Source organism: Grammomys surdaster, unplaced genomic scaffold (genome assembly GCF_004785775.1).
Source record: "Grammomys surdaster isolate TR1022 unplaced genomic scaffold, NIH_TR_1.0 126131, whole genome shotgun sequence".
In the NCBI taxonomy this organism is placed as follows: Eukaryota; Metazoa; Chordata; class Mammalia; order Rodentia; family Muridae; genus Grammomys; species Grammomys surdaster.
The window spans coordinates 1,484,628-1,510,564 of NW_021620939.1; the positions used below are offsets into that span (position 1 = coordinate 1,484,628).

Here is a 25,937-nt window from a genome sequence, read left to right on the forward strand (position 1 = left end):
TTGGTGGGTAGCAGTGACTTCTGCCAGGCCGAGACATGTAGAGCCAATGACCAGTCTGTGTGTTCAGCCAACTGCTTATTACTAATACACGGGGAGAAAGGTACATGGACCCTGTATACCTTCCAGGAAAATGAGCTGAGAAGGGGAGGTGCTGGGGTAGAAATGAGACAGGAACAGGGCCCCAATTCTCCCTGGGCACTGGGCAGACTATTAAAATCTGTTAAAAGTCACTGTCAGTATTAATGCTGAGCTCTTAGGCCATTCTTATATAGCACTCTTTTTAATGTTCATTTCGTACAAATAAGCCAAGGCCTTGGAGGATGGAACTTTCTGATTTCCTAGCATGGGCCCTTACTGACTTAGCTGTCAGCTCATAGCAAAGCTCAAGGACCTGAATTCCCAAGACCTACAGGAGGGCTGTAACACTAGAGGGTGCCATCGGCACGCCTGCCCTCCACAGCTTCCCAACCCCCATATCCTACACACCAAAGCTCCCAATGACCAGCACTTGAAGAGCTTCTCCCATGATGAACTTGCCCATGAAGTCTAGCTGACTGATGAGAAAGGACACAGTCCACTGACTGACAACAAATTGCTTGCTATGTTGTCAGGCTCAAAGAGAGACTTTTACCAAAAGTTGATTTGGATTTGGTTTTGGACCATGGCTGTTATGTCAATGAATTAATAAAAGTGGGTCTTCTATTAACGTTCTCAGTACTCACTGAGGCATTTATTTCTAACAAATTCTTCTTTCTGGCATATGCATGCACATGTGCACACACACATGTGCGTGGTCATATAAATTGGATTCTATTAGAATGACCTAGAAGACCCTTCTCAAAAATGTCTCTTCTTGGGCTGGAGCCAGGTACTGTGTCTGTGAGCTCCACACTGAGCCAAGAGAGAGACTACCTGAATTTTTTTAAGATTCTTATTTTTGATCTTTTATTTTTATGTTCAGTGGTTGTGTAAGTGAAGGACCCTAGGGTCTCTCAGCAGCCTCACACCGACCTGCCTCGGGTCAAGGTTAGGACAAGTTCCATTCTCCACCCACAAGAACAGTCTTGAGTAAAAAATTCTCAGAATGTACTGGCTGATAGTCACCTAACCCTCTGGAAAGTCTGAGGTAGAGTTCAAATGTATGTCATGCTTGCTAGCCAATAGATTTAAAGGTCAATATGCTTAGCCAATAAGTTTGAACTGTAACTTTGCTGATGTAACCTGTGTCCCTAAAAAGTATAAAAACTGTTTGTAATAGCCATTCGGGGTCGCCTTCTCGTCACTCGTTTTGAGGGACTGATTGAGGGTTGACTCTGATGCACTGGAAAATAAACCTCTTGCTTTTGCATCGATCTGTATCTTGGTGTCTCACTCCAAGGACGTCTTAAAGTAAGTACCACTAACCGAGGGTCAGGGTCTTACATGAGCTTATGTGCCTCATATGTATACAGGATCTTATGGAGCAAAAGGGGTATCGGATACCATGAAACTGGAGATACAAACAGCTGTGAGCTACCATCTGGTTGCTGGGAATTGAACCCAGGACCTCTGGAAGAGCAGATAGTGCTCTTAACTGCTGAGCCATCTCTCCAGCCCCAACTACCTGAATCTTGAGCTCAGAAGACAAGGTTCAGTTTTTATACGATATTTAGTCAGATTGTAGAAAGAAATCCTGGTGAAAATATTTAGAAAAGAATGGAGTTTGGGCAATATAAAGTCAACAGTCATTTTTATTTTGTGCTCTGTGTATGTGGTAACACACAGCAGTGAAGACGGACACAGTTAGCCCAAACCCCTCAGGGCATAGAGGCCCATGGATCATGTGAGCATCCATCTCCACCACAGTGGCAGCCCATCTCTTGGATTTTAACTTTTGTGGAAAGTGCAGGCTTCTAGGAGTTCTGGGGAGAGAAGAAAGATATAGGACATTCAGAATACTATTATCTTTATGAACTGTTTAGTAGAATGAATGAATGAACTGAATGGACAATTCAGTATCATATAAATTGTGCCAAGGCTCATTGTTCTGCTATTCTGAGGCCTACTGTGCCTCCCATCCCTGCTTCCCTATACAGCTCCAGCGCTTCTCACAGGGAGGGCTCACACAGGCAATAGAGGCTGTCATGTGACTTTCTGCCCTATGGCACCCCCAACCTTGTTTTTAACCGGTGAGGCTCTGAACCTGAATTCATATAACTAGAAGCTGTCTAGGAAGGGTCTTCCCTGAGAATGTTAGGCAGATGGTAGCTGGTAGTCGTCAGCAACTTCTGAGCTGGGTCTAGGGATAGAGAGGCGAAAAACAAAGCTAGACTATTCTCTTGAGCATATAGGTAAGGGAAACATTAACTTGGATTTTCTAACAGTAGACTTCAACAATCATATTGCTTACACTAGAATTCCATATGGCAACTTGTAAAAAAAAATATATAGCATCGTATAGTACAGTACAGTACAGTATAGTAATTATTGTCTCCTTCTACTGTTAGATCTAGGGATTAAACTCAGGTCATTGGGCTTGTGCCACAAGCTCTTTTCCCCACTAAGCCATCTTACCAATCCACAAGTGGCAACCTTGAAAGTGCCATTACCCTGAACAGCACAAACTCTGAAGCCATATCTCTAGGACAACAACTTAAGGCCAAGACTCACCTCCAAACTACAATTGAAGACTAACCACTGTCTATCACATGTATCCTCTCACACTCTACAAGTGCTTTCAGGTGATTCCATCAATCCCCAAACCAACAGTCAAATATATTTTACTCTATTTAAATTCCTGGAATATGACATGGCAGATGAGCTTAGCAACTTGCTAGCTAGCCAGGACTTGTCATTATTGAGGTTCTATGGAACAGAGCTGTCTAAAAAACAATGTTCTGTGGTATTCTTTTTGCTATGGCTACTTTCAACTAAAATTGTAGCTGGGTGGAATGAAGATATGATATCTAGATTTAATTCAGCTGTTACTTAAAGTTGAGCCATCACATCTTGCTAGCCATTACCATATTGATCAAGGACCTCTAATAAGTTTGGTGCCCCTTTTTATCTTCTTAGAAATAAGGTGGGATTGTGTACATATAATAAATTCACTGCCCTAGTATCCTGGGTCTGTGGCCCCTTTACAATATGTGCATATAACCCACGTTGTTGTATATGCTAGGTCTCCTCTTGCTCATGTGGTTATTTCGTAAGGGTCTGAGTTCTTGTAAACACCATTCCAGCACTCATCACTGGGTTTCCTTTGCAACTTCTCCACACTGTTCATCCTACTTACGTGAGGTGGAGCACTTCTTTATGTTACCAACAGCTTGCATATACTCTGCTCCTAAGAATTTTTCATATGTGGTACCATCTGGAAGTTTGACCAAACATTTGGTGTCATCTCTGAACAGAAGGTCCTTGGTGGTAGACCGGAACAAACAGAAATTGCCAGTGCAGTCCGATTTACCTTTCCCAAATAAATCCTGTCAAATGAGCAGAAAATATATGTGAACCTATGTCCCGGACTAGAAACACCTGTACTACAGGCGGCTGAAAGGTCCAAGCCAGCCCAGGGAACAACAGAAAGCTACAGAAGGTGCCTTGGCAAGTTTCCATCTTCTTCATTTACCATCTATCCACAAGACCCCCAAGGTCCTCTGAGACTTCCCAGCCCTCTCAACTACCTGCTCCCACCTTTTCCAAACTCTTCCATTCCAATACTAAGTGCCTTGGAAATGGTTAGAGGAAGCGAGAAGAAATAACACGTCCCTTCATTTCAGACATCAGATATGAGCCCTCTCATAGGAATTGTAGGATTAAAAACAACAACAACAAATCACTAGAAGTTCGTGTCTGGATAAATTTTAAATTTGTCTTAGGCCAGGAGCTTAGCTTCTTTTAGCCTCTCACGGTTGTAAATGCCAATGCTGAGAAGTCTAGCATTCTGTCGAGCGTGAGGAATATTCTTAAATGCTCGTTATTATCATTGTGTGCGCTCTTTAAATATTGAGATCTTTATAATCAACATAGCATTTTTAAAAAATCTACACAAGAAGCAGAGGTTTAAAACACTGTAGAAAGGTTAAAGATTTCACATTGAGTCAAAAAGTAAAGCCCCATCTCTGTAAACAGTGGTAATGCTGACATGAAACTGTTAGTAGGATTGTTTGACTCAAATCTAATGTCAAACTAGAAACACCACTGGAGATTATCATATGCTTTTAAAGGGACTTTTCAAGGTATGCTATCCTATTTCACGTTCTTTTCTTTTAAAACTAATGACAAATTAAAAGGCAGGAAGCTATACCAGAAGGGAAGGTAACTTTTTTTGTGTAGAGGAGCCCCAGGGATAAAAGTATTCAAGTGGCCCCTGTACCCACTGCCCCACAAGGCTGGCCCTGATGGGGTTTTTCTGAGGGTAAGATTCTTGTATTTTTCCAGACTGTCAAGAGTATGGTACAATTGACATAAGCTAGAGGAGTAGTAGTCAATTCTGGTCCTAAAGACTTGTATGAAGAACATTAGAAAACAGGATCTGTCATCTTCATTTTCAGAAAAACATTCTTGAGGAAAATAAAGTCCTGAGCAAGATCCAAATGAGCTGGAAGGCAGAGTCTACGTCCTGAGGGCTCATGGGTCAGGGGGGAACTTGTCCGTAGTGACCAGGAGTTCCACAGGAGCAGAGCCAGGACCGAGGAATCCAGTCCCAGCTAACACACTGTGAGCCCTTCCTTTAGACACACATTTCCTAAGCTTTGTGCGTGCATTACTTCACTTAGTTTTTTTTTTATTATTATTATTTAGAAACAGGTATGTGTGGTATTATTTCCATTTAATACATGAAGAAACCAAGCATGGAAATTTCAAGCCAGGCGCCTAAGATGGCATAGGTGGAAAGCTACCGAGCTAAGATTTGAACTCAGATATTCTGAGCCACAATCTATAGAGTCCAAATTCTAGTTTTCAGAAAGGAAATGGTCACTCTGAAGTTTCATTTAACTCCAAATAACCTGCCCCTGCTAGGAATAAATGGTAGGAGACTGTGGGTGGTTCCTACCTGCTGGGCAAGCATCACGCTGCTGACTCGGGCTGCCTTCTCTTTTCGTGAGACCACAACATGGTTTGGAGCTTGGGCCAGGTGGCAGCTGGCAAACTCCTTCACAGACTTCCTGGTGCCATCTGGGCACAGCAGCTCGAAGTCTTCCAGCTTCAGATCCTTAGCCCATGGAGCACGGTTCTTTCCTGGGCAGAGAAAAGGGGTGGATCAGCCAGATCCAACCATTTTAGTCACTGGGATGTCACTGACCCACAGGTGTATGGAGGGTGTGTGCCTGCTGTCCAGCAGAAGCATATGTTTAAGGTTATGGCAGTGTTGGGAGGAGAGTATGGTCATGTTCATTACAGGTGGTACTCAATTCACAAGAGCTTACTAGTGACCACTCTCTTCTGACCGTCCCACTCAACCAAAAGAAAAAGAGCCATGTTTTATGGGAGTTATTTTATTTATTTATTTATTTTGTTGTTGTTTTTTTTCGAGACAGGGTTTCTCTGTGTAGCCCTGGCTGTCCTGGAACTCACTCTGTAGACCAGGGTAGCCTCGAACTCTCAAACTCAGAAATCCGCCTGCCTCTGCCTCCCAAGTGCTGGGATTAAAGGCGTGCGCCACCACCGCCCAGCCTGGGAGTTATTTTTAAAAAGGAAAAAAAAAAAACCACCAAAACCTTTATTTCTATTAAATTTCAATGCTAAACAACAACACTTTTTTTTTTAAGCCATGCATGGTGGTTCATGCCTTTAATCTTAGCACTTGGGAGGCAGAAACAAATGGATCTCTGTGAATCAGTGGCCAGCCTGGTCTACACAAGGAATTCTAGGTTAGCCGGGAGATACAGGGCGAGGCCTGTCTCAGACAAAATCCCAAGGTCTTTTGTACTTCTAGCTCCAGCTAGAGGAAGAAGGTAGTACTCTAAGGCGGTTTCCCGCCTCTGTGCTGCCTCTCCAACCAGGAGACCAGCCATAGAGAATGTGGGAGACCCGCCCCAGAGGCTGCTTTTCAATCCTCATCAACATTTTCAGTTTGACTTCCTGCTAGTCCCAGGTGCGAAGTCCTATCTCAGCTGGTTACCTAATCTTTTCTGCATTCCCTTTGCAATAAGTAATCAATCGATCAGTCGATTTAAAGACCTCCGACCTTTCAGAGGCTTTCAGTGGTCCCTCCTGGTGGGTTTTTCTCGCCAGTTTTCATTTCTCGCCCATAAAGCAGGATTGTGACCTCTCTCCTTTCAGTCACTGTCCACTCAACTTTTTCCGTAATTGAATAAATACTATGTGAGACCAGTGTCATCATATTTTAAAATTCATTTCCTTACAAACTAAAAATCTTCACTTCTGCATTTCTTAACTCTCAATGTTTCTCTGGCTCCAATCCTGGAACTCACAGTTGTGTTTCCACACGTGCCCCTCTTGTTCTCATTTACCTATGAGTGATGTCACAAGCTTTGTTTGTTTGTTTTTCTTTTTTTCTTAGCAGGACATCTTAACACATATGAACTTCTGTAGCTCTTTCTTAGCTATTTATATACCTCAGTTTCTTCTGTACCATTATGCAAATCAAGGTAATTCTTTTAAACCATGGGGGTCTTATTCTATAGTGTGACTATTAGCACAGTGCTTAAAAACCATTCCTCCATTAATAGATAGTTGGAGTGCTTATAATTTTTTGTCACTACAGTAGTGACAAGTGCCTGTTGAATATGAATGTGCTTATGTAAATGTGGGACAGTTAATTCAGCTTAATTTTAATATAACCAAATTGCTTCTTCCACCCTATGTGGTAAAGACTTGCTTAAGCGTGATCCAGGCCTTGAGTTAATTTCCAAGTACTAAGGTGGAGGGACAATGGGAGGGACAGGCAGAGGATTATAACAAGGTTCTCTATTTAAAGACATAAGCTATGGAAAAAGAGCTAGGAAGGGCTTGCATTTGTGCCAACTGAGCTTGTAATGCCAGCATTCTGTGCATAAAAATAGCAGCTTGACAATCTGAGGAACTGAGGAGACGGAAGGTCAGGTCTCCTACAGCAACTATAACCAGGAGCTGAGGAGACAGAAGGTCAGGTCTCCCACAGCAACCATAACCAGGAGCTGAGGAGACGGAAGGTCAGGTCTCCCACAGCAACCATAACCAGGAGGTTATAGACCTTGGAGCCTTTATGAAGAGAGGAGAAGTCAAGGTCTAGAAATCAAAGACTTACTCAGAAAAGCACAAAAGAAATCGAAGGTGACAAAGAACCAAGACCAGGTTGACACTTTGGAGGCATGAAAGAAAGCCTTTAAAGAAAGTTTAAAAATTGGTGGTGGGGGGGAAGGGAGGGAGAAAGGGGAGGGGGGTAGTGAGGAGGAGAGAGGGAACAAGGTAGGGAGAGAAGTGAGAGAGGGGGAGGGAGGGAATGAGGAAGGGAGGGAGGGAGATGGAGAGAGAGGGAGAAAGGGGGAAAGGGAGAGGGAGAGAGAGAATGAGCGAGTACAGTCAAACCAATCCTTTAAATAAATTCTTAGTGTCTTCTGAGTACAGTCTCAGGTGCTGGGAATATAAAGAGGAAGGGAAAGAGCCCCATGACTGCCCACAGCCAAGGTGCACACAGCTAGTTTACAGCCATGTAGACAGAGGATTCTCATAGTAGAATGGGGTATATACCACCTGGGAAAGCATCTCAGAGAAGCTGGTGCTGAAACAGTTTATCCTACATCAGTTGCCCAAGGCAGCTTAGTAACAGTAAAGAGAACAGATCTGAGAGGTGGCAGAGAAGTGACTGATGGCCTGAACCGCAGTGCTTCACTAGCCCTTAGTGACACGCAAGGCCTGGCGTGCACATCCTAACCGATGCCGAAGCTCATCTTCCTAACCTTGCCGTCCCTCCTCGTTCCTTAGCTGGCATTCCACGGTCAGGAAGAGCTTTCTCTTCATCATTTATCTAGTCAGGATCGCATCATGGATTCTTACTTTGATCTACGGTTGGCCATTCGTTACTGTTAACATCAGTTTTGTGTCCAACATTTCCAGACTTGGCAGTGGGAGAGCCTTTATGCTGGCCCCTCTGTGTTTTTATACGTCCGTCCTTCTCTGCATATGGCAGTGCAAGCAGCTTATCATGTATAGTCAACCTGCCCCAACCTTGCAATGACCTTTGCCGTAGGGATTACTGGTTCCCTTTTGCAGAGCAATTGCTTCTCTCTCCACTGAACATACAAGTTGAGAACTGGAGCTCTAGAGCCCTACAGTATCTATACTGCTCCTATGGAGCCATCCCTGAGCCTTAGCAAACCCCAGTGACCCAGATTCTGTAGGGAACGGCAGTGAGTGCACACATACCTTCAGTGTTTTCCTCGACAGTCAGGTGTTTCACAAAGGCTACGTCGCCCTTCTCAACGAGGCACCTGAAGAGGTCCAGATACAGGGAAGAGAGAAGACAGGAGATAAGATTGACACATGCCATTCAGAGGCACCTTATAGATCCAGGTTGGTCACCTGATATCATCAACTGTTAGGGTCGTTCCACCACTAAACAACGTGCAGAATAAGGAAAACAAAAGGCCCCAAGTTGCTGTGCAGTCCCACAAGCTCAGCTCGGCACACTGCATCATTTTTTTTTCTTTATTCTTTGTGGGTGCGAGAGGAGGGTGTATATGCGCATTCATGTGAGTATGTGTGCATGTGCACATGTGTATGTGCATGTGTGCACAGGTCAGAAGTCAACATTGGGCATCTTCCTTTATCACTCTCCACCTTACTATTTGAGATGTGTTCTCTCACTGAACCTGGAGTTCCTCAGTTTGACTAAGCTGGTGAGCCAGTGAGCTCCAGAGACCCACTTGTTTCTCCATCCCACACCCACAAGGGCTGAGGTTAAAGGCATACATTCGTGCCTAGATTTCTGTGGATTTTAGGTATCCAATCCATATATATATACATATACATATACATATACATATACATATACATATACATATACATATACATATACATATACATATACATATATGAAAACTCACCGGAAAGCCCCTGTGTAACCATAATATTCCTCTCTGTTGTTCGGAGCACATTTGTTTGGGCCAATACACAGGTCACAGAGGGTGGAATTCTTCTCATACCCAGGAGCACAGCCTTGACTGAAAAATTCATCTGGACAGAAGAACAAGAGAAAGTCATATCTTTCTATCTCTCTGTCTCTCTGTCTGTCTCTGTCTGTCTCTCTCTCTCTCTCTCTCTCTCTCTCTCTCTCTCTCTCTCTCTCTCTCTCTGTGTGTGTGTGTGTGTGTGTGTGTGTGTGTGTGTGTATAATTCTAGTGGCTTACTTGACCCCCTGACAGGCTATGAAAAATTCACTCTGTAACCTGCCATGCACCAACCCAGAACCACCAGACAGTAAACGAAGGAAACTTCTCAAGGTTGGGAAAGAATTTTATGAGCACTCCACTTTAGAGTGGCAGAGATCCCTGGAGCACCGTGACGGTACCATCTCTAGCCTGCAGAATGAAGAAATGGAATTTCTGAGGTTTTACCACTCTTTGTTTGTGAGTTTCCCCTTCCTTGCCATTCATTAGAAGAACTCCACTACACCTCAAAAGTCAAGGGAGGGATAGGAGATTATCCCTGCACATCGGCTGCTTCTGTGGCTGTGAAGTACAAGGAGGTTCAGGGGAGCAGAGGCCAGGAGCCTGTGCTTTCTGCCTATGACCCCAGGTGTCCTTTGTTTTTGAGACACCAGAGCATCTCCGTGCAGAGATGTGACCCCATTTCCAGTCCCTTCATATGCTAATGTTGCAGAGGTCATAGTCAGGTTAATAGAGCTCTCTCTCTCTCTCTCTTTTTTTTTTTTTTTTTTTTTTGGTTTTTCGAGACAGGGTTTCTCTGTGTAGCCCTGGCTGTCCTGGAACTCACTTGGAAGACCAGGCTGGCCTCGAACTCAGAAATCCGCCAGCCTCTGCCTCCCAAGTGCTGGGATTAAAGGCGTGCGCCACCACCGCCCGGCTAGTGCTCTCATTTTTAAGGAGTTGCCCAAAGTTAGAGGCTCCAGGAAAGAAGATCCGAGGAAGCCAATATGAAGCAAAGCCATTGTTAAATTTTTCTGTTGGGATCTTCTACTCAGAAACATAAAGAGGTAGAAATAGCCTCAGGTAGAGGACACAGTAAACTGAAGAATCCTAGGAGCTGAGCAGGGACTCGCTGAGTTGACCAGCACTTTAAGGGACCCAGGAAACCACACCCCACATAGTCATATCACAGAACCCCAATGGCAGAGATTGCTTGGTATCCACCCAATGTCTTTCCCTTGGTTCCTCCATAACAATAATCTAGTTTGGTTTATAGTAGGTATATGTAGGTAGGTGTCTGATAGGGCACCTAAGTTCTGCATAATGGCTAGTTATATGGAAATAACTGCTTTCACATCCAGAAGGCTCTCTTCAAACACTGACCATAGTTGGTGTAAATTTCCATTTGTGCTCCTTCTTGTCTGAATTGTGACTGCCTTGGCAAGGTTGCTTTGAACATGGAGATACTACAATGGACATTGTGGACCAGAAAGAAGGAAGGAGCCCTCAAGACCTTATCAGGTGTGAAGTGCTTGCCTCTGATCTTCATCATGAGAGAGACAAGTACGTGTATATCCACTGACACCATTATTTGCAACGGGGACACTTATTCTGACTCCATTCCTCAGATCCCCACCCCTCCTAGTCCGTTTTGCTATTTCCTTGAGGTTCATTTTTATGAAACTTCACTTTTATGGACCCTGAGTCCACAGCCTTCCTCGGGACCCCTTTTTTTCTGCATGGCCCCTTGCAAGCTCCTTTCCCAGCTCTGCTCACCAAACTTGCAGTGGTTGATCCTGCTGTACAGCAGGCCCATAGGGATGTTCCAGCCAGCAGTTCTGTCTACTCCCGTATGGCAGGACTTCTTGCCTTTCAAGTTGTCCCAGGTGATGCTACGGTCCGATGCCTTCACCACAGCCACGGCATAATACCCTTTACGAAACATGCCTGAAAAGAACAATTAATATCACTGGGGCCTCCCAACAGAAGCCACTGTCTCCCTAGGACAGCAAGGATGTCCTAAATAGCACATTGTGTCCTAAAAAAAGGAACTCCACAACATCTGACTCTGGTGAAGAACAGAACAGTCTAGCAGGAGGAATCTCCAAAGCAAAGCACTAAGATCACTTGGTGCCCCATGATTATGTCCATTTTTAAAATGCTTTGATGTACTGACTTAAAAATAAAATAACGGTCTGGGCAACAGGCTTGTTTGGTAAAGTTCTTGCCATGTAATCAGTTCAGTCCCCAGAACCAATGTAAAAAAGCCAGGCATGGTGGCATGTGCTTATAATTTCATTACTAGAAAAATGGGTACAGACAAATTCCTGGGGCTTACTAGTAAGCCAGCTTAATTTACTTCAGGCCAACAAAGATCCCATTCCATAATACAAAGTAGATGACTCCTGAGAAATGCCACTTGAGGTTGACTTCTGACCTCCACAAGCATGCACGCATGCCCACATATACATGTATACACATAAAATACCAAATATTAACATATTATCATTAGGGATATGGCTAATATATAGCCCTTACCTGCATGTATAAGGTTATTGAAGTTAAAAGCCAGTAACTCATTTTCCAAATTATTAAATCAAAGACATGAATACAGAAAAGTTAATGGAACTCTGGCATTTTGTATATGAACATGTATTGGGGTTAATCAGGCCAGATGTCCTCTGATAAAAAGAATATGGTTTTATACCAGGGTAAACCTAAAAAAACCCACCAACAACACTTTGGTTGTAATTTTCTATAGCACAAATGTTCTCTCAATTGGGGCTCGAAAACCTGTGATTCTGTTTTCTATTTTAATTAATTCAGAATACTTTCTCCAACAGAAAACAATCTTCATTATCTGTGGAATAATAATGGTTCCTTCTAGAGATGCTAAAACCTGGGAGGTTGAGATTAGCTACAGGGACAAGACCACAGAACTGTACGTTCTTGGTTCTGTCGAATAAAACCTAAGGAAACTGAATGCTAGGACTCGTGGTCACTTTGGTGTTTGACTTCCTGCTTGTTCCTGTACCATCCTTTCAGATCTACCCCTAATCAAAGCCTTAGTAAGAGACGGGTTAGTCTGGTGTCCTGGGCCCAGCCTGGACGGATGGTCAAGTATTTCCATGCACTTAGACATCAACATTTTGAAGTGCTCGATTCAGTCCTGTAGGAACCACATAGGCAAGGCCTGTGCTAACTCTCATCTAAAACTCTGAAGACTTTATGGGATTCAAAATGTAGGAAGTGATGGTAAGAACCTATGCTTGTTTCCCAGATCAGTTGACAGCAGCAAGAAATCCTAGCATTGTCAACAGATGTTATATTTACTGGTTTGTTATCAAAGATTTGTTTGGAGACCATTCATAAAGTCTGAACCCTTGGGTCCCCACACGCTGCCTTACAGAGGACAATACCTACATATTAACAGGAGATGAGGAACCCTGTGTCTGAGTCACCACACACACGGCCTTCCTGATCACTTGTGGGACCATGAAAGGATAACTTGGTTCCTAGTCGAGCACAGGTGTCGAACCCTGGACCCTAATGGGACAGTAGGTGTTCGGCCTTGTTCCCAGACTCCAGGCTCCCAGACACATGACCAAAGACCTCCATTGATCAGCACCATTCAGTCACGTAGGGCAACGCCCCTACAGCCCCTCCACAGGTAGAGGGCATGACTACAGGCCTCAGGGCCTCGAGAGATTTCCATGTTAATGAGATACCTGAAGGCCAGAAGGCATAGCCAATTAAGTATTCCTTCTCAGACCCTCCTCCTTACACACTGTATTTAACCAAAGGCCCGCCCTGGGGGTGCGGGGGTACAGCCAGATTTATCCACCATCTGCCATGACAATAAGCCCTTTAAAACCATGGCCTTCCTCCTGTCTTTGGGTCCCCTGCTGTGAGGAACCATGGAGAAGGCCTTTGACTAATGAGCTGCTTCTAGCTGCCTAATCTACCCCTAGAAGACTTCTCTACGTTCCCGCCATGGAGGCCATCAATCCAAGCAAGCTAGCTGAGCCAGCCAAGCAAGTCCTGGTAACCAAGGGTCTACCCACGGGGCACTGTCGGGGCTTCCCTCCCCCTCATTCCTCTCAGCTGTGGGCCAACCCGTATGCCCTCTTGTCTCAGTTTTTCCTCGGCTCCCAGTGACATCTGGGGGCCCAAGAACAAAGATCACCGGCCTCTGGGTCAGCCACCTAGGCCTGGAGACCCCCCCACACACTCAGAAGGCCTGCCCCAGCGGGACTTCAGACTGAGATCTCTTGACGCCCTGGAGAAGCCCCGCAGCTTCTCACAGCCTAGCATCTGCCTGGCGCAGCATGGAAGGAACTCAGTCAAATTCCTGTGCTTCTGCTCCCCAGAGCCTTGGGATCCACAACTCCACCCAACAGGACCCATGCCCACCTACACGCGAGCTAACAGCCCCACAATCAATTACTATTCTCTTACCATACTTTGCCTTCTAAAATTGGCTCTCTCCATTGACTTATAAATTTGCCTAACTACTTCTAACAATGAGACTTTACCTTCCAGTGCCCAGGATTACCCGTTTCAACTCACCTTGTTCTGCTAGGCGTTTACAATCAGTGTTCTCTGAAAGAGAATCAAGAAACCATTAAACATTTATTTATAGGATGGAAAGCCCATGCCTTTCTCTTGAGGCAACTAAAAATAAGAGGCGTGGATAAGACCACACACATCACTGATTTACAATAAAGCCAGACTCTACAGATGTTGAGAGTTCACCTGGCCACTGACCTCTGGGATTCATTCACAAATTGTATTTCAAATGTCTTGCTCACTGCACACCAAGCCCACTATGGGATGCTGACTAAACTTATTTTTTCCTGCAATGAGGTAGCAGGAGATGCAAGCCTTCTGGATATTGCAAGCCTTTCCAGACTTCCCATATGTCCTCTGTAGTCAGACCCTTTTTATACCAGAAATCTCATCACAGGGACTGAGGGTTCCAGCATTCTCATCCTTTAAGATGACTGTGGAGATTCTAGGTGAGGGAGCCTCAGAGACCGAGAAGAAGCTCAGGCAGGGAACATTTTATGGTGGCTATGAGATAAACTAGGCTGCAATTATCCTCTCACCATGGCCCAGAAAGAACACAGAGGCACTGTCCACACTCACCGTCGTCGTCGTAGTTCTCTGCAAGGACAGGCACCAGACCACACTGGCCTGCTATGTAGGCATGCCCTCCATCCAAGCTCATGGCGTCTGCTTCTCCATTCTACAAAGGCACAGCAGGACACAGAAAATGAGGGGTTGCTATTTCCTGTGGCACCTGTCCTTTTAGACAGGCCCCTCTCAGCTCGAGTTATAAAGCCAGGGCAACAATAGATGTTCGTACTGGACCCCTGATGATCAGTCAGGCATGCCCAGATGTTAGCATACTTTTATACAGACTCCAGTTCTGAGTTATCAGGCTTTGTATGAATTCAGTTTTGAATTTTCTTGCCTTGACTCAGACAAAACAAGAAAATGGTCTGTAGCTAAAATAATATAGTATTTGAAAATATTGATAGAAGAATGAGGTTAGTAGTCTGTTTTGCTTTCTAATAGATATCTTAGAAAGCACAAGGTTATTTTTAAGTGCTCTTAACAGGATTAAGGAACTCCAGAAGGATCAGTTGACAGTGGCAAGAAATCCTAGTGCTGTCAATAGATGCTATTCTTATCAATTTGTTATCAAAAAGCCACAGCTATAGCACAGTTGAGAGTTCCAGCCTACCACACCAGAGGCCTGGGGTTCTGTCCTGAGTATCCCCTAAGTGTAGGTGGGGGCATAGTGGCACATAATCTCAACACTCCAGAGGTAGAAGGAGAAGGATCAGGTATGTCAGGTTCTTCTCTGCCTCAGCCAGTAACTGGTCAACACCAGATACATGAGACCCTGTCTTAAAATACTACCAGCAGCAGCAGCAACAACAACTACAGAAGAAACTTACAGCAAGATCGAAAGATTCAACTCAAAGAATAGGCAAATGGAGAGGCTCCGTGGAGCAAAGACCAGAGGTAGGGGTGTGAGAGCTTGGGGCTTCCTTGCCCTCTCCAGGACTTCCACCCTGCAGAACCTCAGTGTGTTCTCTAAGACAGAAACACCAGGGTTTGAAAGAGGCAAGAAAGACTCACAGGACACGGTGAGGTGCTAATGTGGGTGCGCTAAGCAACCCGTACAGCCCAATTCCAATAAGAGGGTTTTCTCTGAGTTATAGTGATGACAAGGGGTGCTGCTTTTCTTCTTCCTCAGGCTCAGGATTTTGAAGATTCTCTATAGGCAATTTAAAAATGCTATTTTGATCAATTAAGTGAACACATACTTGCCTGAAAAATCAAAGCTGAGCCCTTCGGCACTCATAGCGACATATCCTGAGCCCAAACACTCTTGCCATGATCCAGTTTGCCTCAGCAGGACATGACTTAGATTACCCTTCTACTGTGCTAATGTAAAGGACATCCTTCAGACCCATAAATGCTAAGGCTCTGAACCACCTGAGAGGCTGAACTCAAACCACAAAAGCAAGGATTCTGGAAAGGGGATTTCCACTCTATAGCTACCCTTGCTGACTCGGCCTTCCAGTGGGCCAGCAGGTCACAATGTTAGGGACACACCCTGGAGAGGTAGGAGAGACATACCACAATCTTGTCAATGCAGTCCTCAGTGGTCTCTGCTGACTCACACTCTATCTGCCCCCCACTGTTGACGCTCCATTCATCACACTTGGCCCTCTCCTGGTGACTCAGTGCACACCACTTCACTGGCGCGGTGTCGACAGAGCCCTCCGGGCCTGTAGTACAAGAAGAACCAGGGCTCAGGAAAGAAAGGCTCCATCAGCTGTCTGGTATATGTCAATGCTGCTAACTGCTTCATGGAAATGATGGGCTAAATAAACAGCCTATTCAAGGAACTCCTAATCGTCTGGGAAAGCAGATAGTATACAGTCCAACTTTAGTTGATTTCATTTAAGCTCAGCTTTTCTTCTTTTGTAAGATTTGTCTTTCTTTCATTTTAAGTGTGTGTATGTGTGTGTGTCTGTCTGTGTCTGTCCGTCTGTTTGTGGGTTTCTGCATGTTAGTACAAATACCCTCAGAGGGCGGGAGAGGGCATCAGATCCTCTGGAGTTGAAGTATCAGGCAGTTTTGAGCTATCTAGTATGGGTACTGGGAACTGAACTAGAGCCCTCTCAAAAGCTATGCTTGTTCTTCACCACTGAGTCATCTCCCCAGATCCCAGCTTTTTATTTTGAGAAGCCAACACTCTTAACCTCAGAACACTCGAACACCTGAACTCCTTCCTTCCTTCCTTCCTTCCTTCCTTCCTTCCTTCCTTCCTCCCTCCCTCCCTCCCTCCCTCCCTCCCTTCCTTCCTTCTTTCCTTCTTCTTTCTTCAAATAACCATTTTAACTAACCAGTTATTTCTATGTTCATTGTTTGTCATAGGTTTCCATGTGGGAGAATGTAAGATCTAATGGAGAAAGAGGCACACCCACCTCCCTCGCCAGGGCACCCTCCCGTTCAAGCAGTGCAAACATGGGGTCAGTATAATAAAAGTCCAGCAAAAAACATAGACAGATAGATGATAGATGATAGGTAGATGATAGAAGATGGATGTATAGCTAGATTGGATAGATAAATTAGATAGATAGATAGATAGATAGATAGATAGATAGATAATAAATACATGTGTGCACGCCTATCTTTTAGGCTCAGTCCCCAGATCACCCCCTTAAAAGGGCTTTAGTTCAACCCCCATCCAGGATCTGTTTGACTTTGGTTTTCACTGTTGTGAGCTTCGCTGTTTTTCATTCTTTTACTTTCTGTTTATCTGTTCAGTCGTGTGACCATCCCTCAAACATTTGTCCTCTCCCTGGCCTGAAATTCCCAGGACATCAGAATCTAATATGTGTCTGTCAGTCTAGCATCCAGGAGAGTCTGTGGCTGGATGTCTAATCCACACCTACTGAATGAATGAATTATTAGGCAAACCTCCAATGCCCCCGTGAAACCCAGGGCAAAATCAACCTCTCTACAGCTCCAGCTTCATTATGCCCATGTTGACCACAATATTGGGAAGAGATGTGCAATCTACAGAAACTTGGTGTTATTTACTTTCTAGTCTAATCGGCTTCATAAAGGGCATGGGGCTATCTTAATTTATGCAGAGGAATCATACTAGTACCAACCCAGGTCATTTAAAATGTAAACAGCCTTTAAACCACTTGGTGACCTCCGCCCTCACATGGTTGATGCCAGCCAGCATCAGTCTAGCCCTGCGCTCACACACAGGACAGAAATGGGAACATCAGGAGAGGCTGTCAGTCCCCAGACAGACTATGACTGTTTCTTGACCTTACCAAGTTCTCTGTATTCCTGGAATCATTTAGCTTTTCCTGAATACTTACATATGCCTTCCCGCTGATTCCGAATGGCAGTGACATAGTTATAGCCGAGGTATAGCCTGTAGTCCATCCTTGGAGGGACCCTTAACAGCCCAAAGGCAGAATCCTTAAACAGAAGGTCTTTCCCAAGCGGAGAGCTGAACAGTTGGAAGTCTTTTGATTTGCCTTTGCCGAAGTGTTCCTGTTTCCAGGAAAAAAAAAACAAAACAACAAAAACCAGAGTGAACAGGGAATTAGGGAGGCTAAAAAAAAAAGAACTGAAGAGAACAAGAGAAACTTCAGGAAACTTATTTTAAAAGGGTGAGAAACTTGGAGGTGCCAGGAGAGAAGGCATTCGGACATGGTCTCCATCACCTAGCACCTCTTTGTCCAGCACCTTGTAAGGACCATCCCACATTCCCTTCCCTGTGCTTCTCAACCCTGTCTCCCTGAGTAGTTGAGAACTAGCTGAGAACAAGTGAATCTACGCAGAGGCTGGCATGAGTGGGCTGGACCAGAGGAAACAGTCTTAACCAACCTCAGCTAAGAGGCAGGGGAAGTCAGTCCCTCTGCAGCAATCTGGGTGCGTGCGTCGTGTGTGTGTGTGTGTGTGTGTGTGTGTGTGTGTGTGTGTGTGTGTTTCTCTTTCCTTCTGGGATTTTTCTCTGGGCCTTGAGGACCTAACTCAGATGGAAAGGGTATCATTGGTCAAAAAGGTGGTGGATGTTGATACCAGAGGAGACACCTGCTACTCTGCAAGGATGCTGGAGAGGTTGGTGACACATGGCAGGGTCCCCACTGTATCCTGAACACACAAGGACTACCTTAGTATGTCCAGATGTCAAGAAGATCTGAGCACAGAGTGGTAAGAAGGAGAAAGGATGGTAGGTAAAATACCTGGGCCACTTTGAGAATCTCCCAGATCAAGTCTTCCTTGCCATCTGTTTTTCGAGCCACTACAGCGTGAGAAGGGATCTTGGCTAGGTAGCACTCCTCATACTGATCCACTGGCTTGCGGGTATTGTCAGGGCAGAGCAGTTCATATTGGTCCCTGTCAGCCTTCTCTGGTAAGACCTCTAAGGAGGGAAAGTTCAGGTGAGCCTGTGGCAGGCTGACCACTACCCACCTACCCCCACCTTTGAGGTCCTGTTACCATAGAAAGCATGAACTGAAAGGTCTAGAGGGATCTCTGAGGGTCAAGGAATATGCAGGAAGGTGAGCCTACAAGCCAGTTAAAGACACAAGAGGTTTCTGTAGGCCAGTGAAGCAATGATTGCCTCCATCCCACAATTCTGAGCTCATAAGACTACTGACAGGCCAAGGTCAGCCCAGCCAACCTCCAGCCCTTGTCTGTGGCACTTCCTCCCTAGTGGTAGGGCCACTGTGTGGCTGGAGTGATGGAAAGAGACCTATGAGTCTTCGTTGAGACTCCAAAAGTACCTTCCTCTGCACACACAGAAACTCAAGCAATGGGAGAGAACCATGCGTGCTCAGGTCTGACTACTGACCCTGAAAAGAATGACAGAGAACCTGCCAGAGTCTTTCCCCAATCACTCACCAAATATGGTTGTATGCTTGACAAAGGCCACATCCCCACCTCCATCCTTCAGACACCTGTGGGAAAGAAACACATGAACGAGAGGACTCCTACAAGGCAGATCCTGCTCCTGGTCCAGAACATACTGTCAGCTTTCAGAGAAGGACTGAGGCTGAGTGGCCCCCACTGTGGAGACAGCACTAGGTGGGGTGCTGACATTCACAGTACAGCCGAGATGGGGGATTAGCTCACATACCTCAAAGTGGTCAACAGGAGGTGAAAATAATGTAAAAACGCTTCAGATCCTAGTATGGAAGATGACAGTATACCTACCCTGGCTATGTGGACTTCAGGATATAAGCAAGATAAAAAGAGAGAGCAATAAATCAGGCACATGACACAAAGTCCTTCACCTAACCAAGAGGCTATGTGCAATTGATGCTGGCTTGGAAAATCAGTGTTCTTGAAGGGAGAATATCAACCACGTTTCAGGGCGGGTCCCATGCCCAGGAGTAGTTGGCCAACACGCACAAAAAAGACTCCATGTCTTGTTTTGTTTTGTTTTTCCCCTGTGTACTTTTTGTTTGGTTTGACCTTCAGTGTTAGTGTGTTTGTGGGTGTGTGTGGGTGCAGTGTCGTCTGATATGGTGATAGAGACCCAGGGATAACTTAGGTGGAGTTGAGTGGTAAGAAGCCAGAGAAACCTTTGTAGGCTTCAAGACAGATAGTCCATTGGTAGCATCATTCCAGGAAAACAAAGGCTCAAGAAGTATCTGCACATGGGTCATGGATACCTTATTTTCCTAACCCAAGGCCACCAGGAACATGGGGCCACAACAGAGACTCACATTCCCTGCCTCCCTCAAAGCATTTTATGTCCTCTGGTATGGTGATAGGGACAGTTGAGGAAGGATTAGGAGGAGTTGGGGGAAGGAAAGAATATGATTAAAATATATTACATGTAAAAAAATAATTTAAAAAGCCACATGGACTTTTGGGGTGAGGCAGGGCAGTATCCAGGATATTGAGCACGGTCCACTGCTGGCATAGAAAGGAGCAGCTCTGCGACATCCCCAGGCACTAGGGATATGTAGGTCCCTTCAGACGCTGCCCAGCTCACTGAGAGGAGACACTAGCCAGATGTGAGAGCTCTGAGGAGAGAGGACTCCCAGAACACAGCTTGATCTTTGATATCAGAGGAAAGGGGATATAGGCTACCTTGGCCTTGAGAGCCCAGGTTGTACTGCTGCCTCCCTGGGAGGAGTTTAAGCCACCTAGATGCTTTTAGGTAGGTTGGGTCAGCAAAGAGCCCCCATTTGAGGACTTTTGGCACTGGCCACCACAGGGTGGCAATCTCACTCACTTGAATGCGCCTACATAGCCAAAGAATGGTTGGGTAGAGGAGCAGCCACAGCCTGGACACAGTTGACACAGTTGGGGGAAGGCCACTGGATCTGCACAGGGGACACAACTGCCCGAGAAGAAACTGGCCACAGCTGCTCAATACAAAGAAATGGACAGCAAGGCATAAGCACAATGGTGAAAGAATGCAGAGGCACAGTCCCTGCTCAGCCTTTCATGTGCTCAGCAGGGTTTCTAAACAGGAATAACCTGTAACCCCTGCTCTTCAGTTACCCTCCCGGGGACGTGAGCCGTACTTCTTGCTAACCAAAGCTTGGCCTAGACTTTATTGGCCCACTCTCTTCCCAGATCTTTCAGGAAAAATAAAGGGGCGGGGTGGGGGGGTTTGCCTCTGGAGACTATAGAACAGCCTAGAAGGGTGCAGGACAACCTCATGACCAGCAGGTGGCACCAGAACATCCTTTAGCGGCGCACGGGGCGGGAGAGTGGGGGTGGAGAGAGTCGGGGTCGGGGGTTTGGGATGTGTGCACAACCAGCCACTAAAGTGAATACGGAAATCCACTGTGAACCCATCTGCCCTTTCTTCCCTCCTCAGGACTGCCTCTGCTGGGGTGTTGGGAGCTCACAACAAGAAGGCTCAATTGCTACTTTCTAATTGTTTCCCTCCCCCTCCACTACCTTGGAGTTCGGCCTACCTGCCTGACTAATTGGGACGGTGTAACCCCAGCAGTACAGGATGTTCAGAATAGAAATGGCGGCTTACCTTTCTCAAGAGGATTGCGAGGCTCCGACAATTTACAGAAGAGTAAGCCAATGGGGACAACCCAACCTGCAGACCTGCCCAGGCCCGTGTGGCAGGACTTCTTGCCTTCGAGCTGGTTCAGCTGGAAATCTGTTCCCTTCTTCACCACGGCCACAGCCAAGTAATAGGTTTGTGGATCTGAAATGGGGGGAGGCATTGTGGAGGGAGGACTTTGACATGGCCTAGAGAAGCACTGCTTGTCAGTGTGTGGCCCTGATGGAGGGAAGAGAGACTCAGGGGTCACGTAGGTGGAGTTGGGTGGTAAGAAGCCAGAGAAACCTCTGTAGGCTTCAAGACAGATAGTCCATTGGTAGCATCATTCCAGGAAAACAAAGGCTCAAGAAGCATCTGCACATGGGTCATGGATGCCTTATTTTCCTTACCAACCCAAGGCTACCAGGAACATGGAGCCACAACAGAGACTCACATTCCCTGCCTCCCTCAAAGCATTTTATGTCCTCTGGTATGGTGATAGGGACAGTCAGAGCTATCTCAGAAGACTTCTTGGACTGCTGAGCTCCCAGTGTACACTATAGGGGTGGGTTCTCTCTTATAAATGGCACCTGAGGCTCTAGGGAGCTTGGATACTTCCCCAGATCCAGGGAAGGCCAAGCTGGACCCCAGCCTGCTCTCTTCATCCAGTGAGGATGTCTGACTCAGAAGGTTCATACTAGCTTCCAACCAGCTCAAAGTCCTCAAGATGCCTTGAGGGCTAGGAGATCTTCTCATTCCCCACAGACTCCCCAAAGAAATTGCTTGCTAGTATCTAATATCTGATACCTGCCTACGAAAAGAGGGTTAACGTCAACTAAGCCATGACACCCACCCTGGGTACTTTGGGAGAACTCACGTTCAATTGATCCATAAAACTCTGCTGCCACTGGCTTCAAGTTGTTGGGAGTCAGGCCTGCATCGTACACCCAACCCCCATCCAAGGTCATGGCATCAGCTTCACCCGCCTAAAAGAGAGTAAGTCCCAAAGACTTATTCCAAGGAAGGCTTCCCTAAGCCAGAACAAGTGGGAAGGAACTGGGAGTGCTCTGCGGGTCTTAGGCTAGAAAACCCCAAGCACGTGTACATCCAGCCCGCTGGTTTGGGTTGATTCCATTTACAGAAAGAAACGGAGTAGTTTTTCTCCCTTTTCCCCTATGATGTGTCCAGTGTCTGGCCAAGAATATTTGAATGTGGATTTACCCTCAGCAATTGTCAAGGCTTGGTCTGACAGGCTTGGTAGGGAGAAAGGTCTCTCCCTCTTCAGAGATGAGCACAGCCATTAAACCAGAGGCTCTGGCATGGTTGTAGTTGAGCACCCAGGGGCCTGTGGATAGCTAGGTTCTTACATCTGTTTGCATTCTTGGCCACACAGAGGGAGCCTTCATTCAGAGACCCTTGTGTTTTGAGAGTCCCTGTAAGCTCCTCTGTGGGTGCAGTTGTGGAGATGAAAATCCTGAAGGTGCTGTCTTTCCACTAACTCAAGGCTCACTGCTTTTCCCTATAGTCCTGGGCCCATGAAACAGTAGGAGCTAGCATGCCATGGCTACATACGTCTGTTATGCCAGAATTCGGTGGACAGGGATGGACAGGAGGATTCAAGCTTTGGGATAATCCTCTTCCTTTCATTTTTGGTATAATTGTCTTGGACACCTGACAGTCCCCACCCCCAGTTCAATTTTTACAAGTGAGCAGAAACAGAGGTGCATAGGGGCTACCGTTCCCGGCAGCAGGGCTTACAGAGATGGCCTTGATGCAATCCGGATAGGAGGTTTTCTTCACACAGGCAAGCCGGGGGCCATCAGCTGGAAGAACTGTTTTCATGTGATCACGGAAACTGATGCACTTGGTGTTCTCATGCTCGGACACTGCGCACCATTTGACAGTTTTGTCAGGGACAGCCAGACACAGTCCTGCAGGAGAGAAGACGGAGGCATAAAGGACTCGCTCCCCAGGCCAGGGGAGAGAACGCACCACTTTACAAAGGGTCCTGATGGCCACCTTCCCTCTCTTCCACCCTCCTCTCACTCCTAGTGGCAGTCATGACAGAGCACAGGGCTCTGCTGCACTCCGATACTGGGAACAGATAAATTCCTTCATCCCACCTAGCCCTGGGCTGCTTGGAGAGATGCTGGGATGGCTGAAGGTGACAAGCCCCTCTTCTCTTGCCTTGCTATCATGGCTGAAGGACCACATCAAAATCTGAGCCTCAGTGGGCAAATACCATTCTCAGTCACCTTCACACAAGGCTTAGACAACAACCCTAGGAAAGGCATACCATCTTTTAGAAATGAGAAAGCTGGACTCGGAGGAGGAAACAGTTTTGTCCAATGTCATGTTTGTTAGCAGCCCAGACTCTAGGTCTGCTGACCAGGCCCCAGAGGAAGATAACAATCTTAGGTGCTTTGCCTCTCTGTGCGAGGGTTAGATCACGAGTTCACCTGTGATCCTTTTCAGCTGTCTTCTGTTTAGAAATGATTAGAAACTCCCTTCTATTCAGCAGGCTTCTGTTTCTCCCGACCCTTTTTTGGCCGCCATTTAGAGAAACAGCTGAAGACAATTACATGTATCGAGATGTGTGTATGTGCTTATATAATCGTGTCATATAGTGTGTGCATGTGCAAATGGGAATACACGGGGGCCGAAGGGCAACGTGGGGATGTCTCCCGCTATCACTTTCTGCCTGATTTTTTTTGGAGACAGTGTCTTTCACTGAATCTGAGCCTTGCTGGTTCCACTAGATTGGCTGGCCAGAAAGTCCCTGGGATCTTCCCCAGAGCACTGCTGTACCCAGATTTTTACATGGGTGCTGGGGTTCTGAATTAAGATCCTTGTGTGTCCATGCCAAGCATCTCCCCAGCTGGTCACCGTTAAAATCCACATGATGAAGAGATGCCGTCCGTGGCATTTCTTCTAGCTCTCGTCACATCTCTTCCCTTTTCGGGCAACTCAGCAGGGCTGACTTACTGACTCAGCAAGTCCCAAAGCACTAAGCGTGGAGCAGAATGGGCGAGGCCAACAGTCCTTAGGATGGACGAGGAAGGACAACAGGGAGACTGAGTGTCCCCAGCTCCTTCCCTTTATTTCACCCCAGCCGGAGGGAAACCAAATGCTTTCCCCCTAAATGACCTCTCTAGCCTCTTCAAACTAATTCATCTAACTTGTAAACTCTGTCCTCTGTCCTGTGCCACTGTGCACAGCCACGCAAGGTGCCCTGAGCTGACAAGCATGAAAGCCTCTTTCAGGCTGACAATTTTTAGGAATGGCAAATCACTCAATCTAGAAAGCCTCAACAATGTGACAAATGCTAACTACGGTCCAACTGGGACAGGCACTTGGGTCTTCGAGACTCCCCTCTGGTGAAGAATCAGCAGGATGCAGGACTGGAACCTGTGACCTCACCCTCACCTGCCCCTCCCAGGCATGTGCTGTAACAAGACCTGTCTCAGGCGAAGTACAGGCATGATGTGAACCAAGAATCCTGGCTTTGAATCCCACACTCAGGTCTAAGCCACCAGCGCCAAAGGTATCCAAGGGGGCATAAATAAGGAAAAGATAGCAGGACCAGATCCCAGGAAGTTGTGACTACCACACCAAGCTGTTTGGACTATACTGAGAGGCCCGGTGCAGCACCTGAGTGAACTGGTTAAAAGTTTTTAAACATCGTATACCATATCTTCAAATGACTGGACATAGGGGAGATAGAGTGAGGAGGATAATAAAAGGTAGAGCCTGAATCAGAACCCCAGATGCATGAGGATCACACGTTATTCCTAAGATGAAGATGCCACGGAGAGGAAGCAAAGGGCAGGCTGTTGGGGCTTCCAGCTTTAGCTCCTAAGGATTGCATAGCCAGTCCTTCCCTGCACCAGCACTTACCCAAGGCAGCACAGGCCAGCAGGGCACCCACGGTGAACTTCATCCTCTCCTCTCAGTGTGTGTGTGGCGAGGAGCAGGGAGTACAGACTGACCCGCTTCTGCACCGCCTCCCTGTGGCCCGCTCGCCTTTATGCACGGAGCGGGCCGGCTGGGTGCAATCTTTGACCTCTTGTGTTTGCACATCCCAATTGCCCAATCACCCCGCATCCACCCCCTTCCTTTCTTGCCCTGATGATCACCTCATTTCCTGAGCTGTGGGGCAGAACTGCGTATGGAATCCACCACCAGGACAACTACCACAAAATGGGGGCGGGGAGGCTGTTTAGAAGGAAGCTTAAAGCAAAACCCACTCTTTGTTATCACTGCCTGGAGCAGCATGGTACAGCTGCTTGGGCGGGAGGAGCTTGCTCCCGGGTGCCAGGGCTTCTGCTTGCCAACAACTTCATCAGCCTTTTACAAGCAGAGACTGACGCCTGAGCGGGAAGTTCCCTTCCTGGACCCCAGACTAGAACCTGAGAAGGAACCTAAGAGGAAAGTTGGGCTCAGGCCAGAGAGGCAGCACCCCATGCTCCCCTGCAGATGATCCTGGGAACAGTCCAGGGCAGCTCTCCCACCATCCCGGCCAGGCCTAGCCTGCTTTGGGGCTGAAAGTGTCCTGTCCTTGAGCTCCTGGTGAGACAATCCAGGCTAGGAACAGTCATGGGACAAGAAACTCTCTTCCACTGCCAGGAAGTGGCTGGATTGTGAGGCTCAGAACAAAGGGCCAGTGTAAGCATAAAGAGCAACTGGGAGGATGCTTCCTTTTTTTTTTTTTTTTAAACAAAACAAAACAAAACTTTTCTCTTTTTTTTGTTATTTTATTTATTTACATTTCAAATGTTATTCCCCTTCCCAGT

General features: G+C 46.4%; 1 protein-coding gene across 2 annotated transcripts; it reads right to left on the reverse strand.

The window, feature by feature from the left end:
- Nucleotides 1–1,712: 1,712 nt before the first annotated feature.
- On the reverse strand, nucleotides 1,713–25,173 carry LOC114611912 (serotransferrin). Of its 2 annotated transcripts, none has more exons than XM_028756735.1 (17): nucleotides 25,042–25,173; nucleotides 22,903–23,075; nucleotides 22,022–22,130; nucleotides 21,133–21,309; nucleotides 20,371–20,503; nucleotides 19,029–19,084; nucleotides 18,368–18,546; nucleotides 17,495–17,672; nucleotides 15,729–15,880; nucleotides 14,230–14,322; nucleotides 13,644–13,677; nucleotides 10,851–11,021; nucleotides 9,033–9,162; nucleotides 8,353–8,417; nucleotides 5,039–5,223; nucleotides 3,275–3,464; nucleotides 1,713–1,901 (listed from the first exon to the last, which is right to left on the reverse strand). In XM_028756735.1, exons 1-17 carry the CDS (start codon nucleotides 25,082–25,084, stop codon nucleotides 1,867–1,869), a joined length of 2,103 nt encoding a protein of 700 aa, XP_028612568.1. In that variant the 5' UTR covers nucleotides 25,085–25,173; the 3' UTR covers nucleotides 1,713–1,866. The 2 variants fall into 2 exon arrangements, with proteins under 2 accessions (XP_028612568.1, XP_028612567.1); XM_028756734.1 differs by having other exon boundaries at nucleotides 13,644–13,676; nucleotides 14,223–14,322.
- Nucleotides 25,174–25,937: the final 764 nt, after the last annotated feature.

Excerpts from the sequence above, each read along its gene's own strand:
- LOC114611912 (XM_028756734.1), bottom strand. The coding sequence starts at position 25,084 with ATGAAGTTCACCGTGGGTGCCCTGCTGGCCTGTGCTGCCTTGG. Across the intron at positions 22,131-22,902 it reads ATTGCATCAAGGCCATCTCT|GCGGGTGAAGCTGATGCCAT; the intron begins GTAAGCCCTGCT and ends ACTCTCTTTTAG. Across the intron at positions 21,310-22,021 it reads GTTTTATGGATCAATTGAAC|ATCCACAAACCTATTACTTG; the intron begins GTGAGTTCTCCC and ends CCCCCATTTCAG.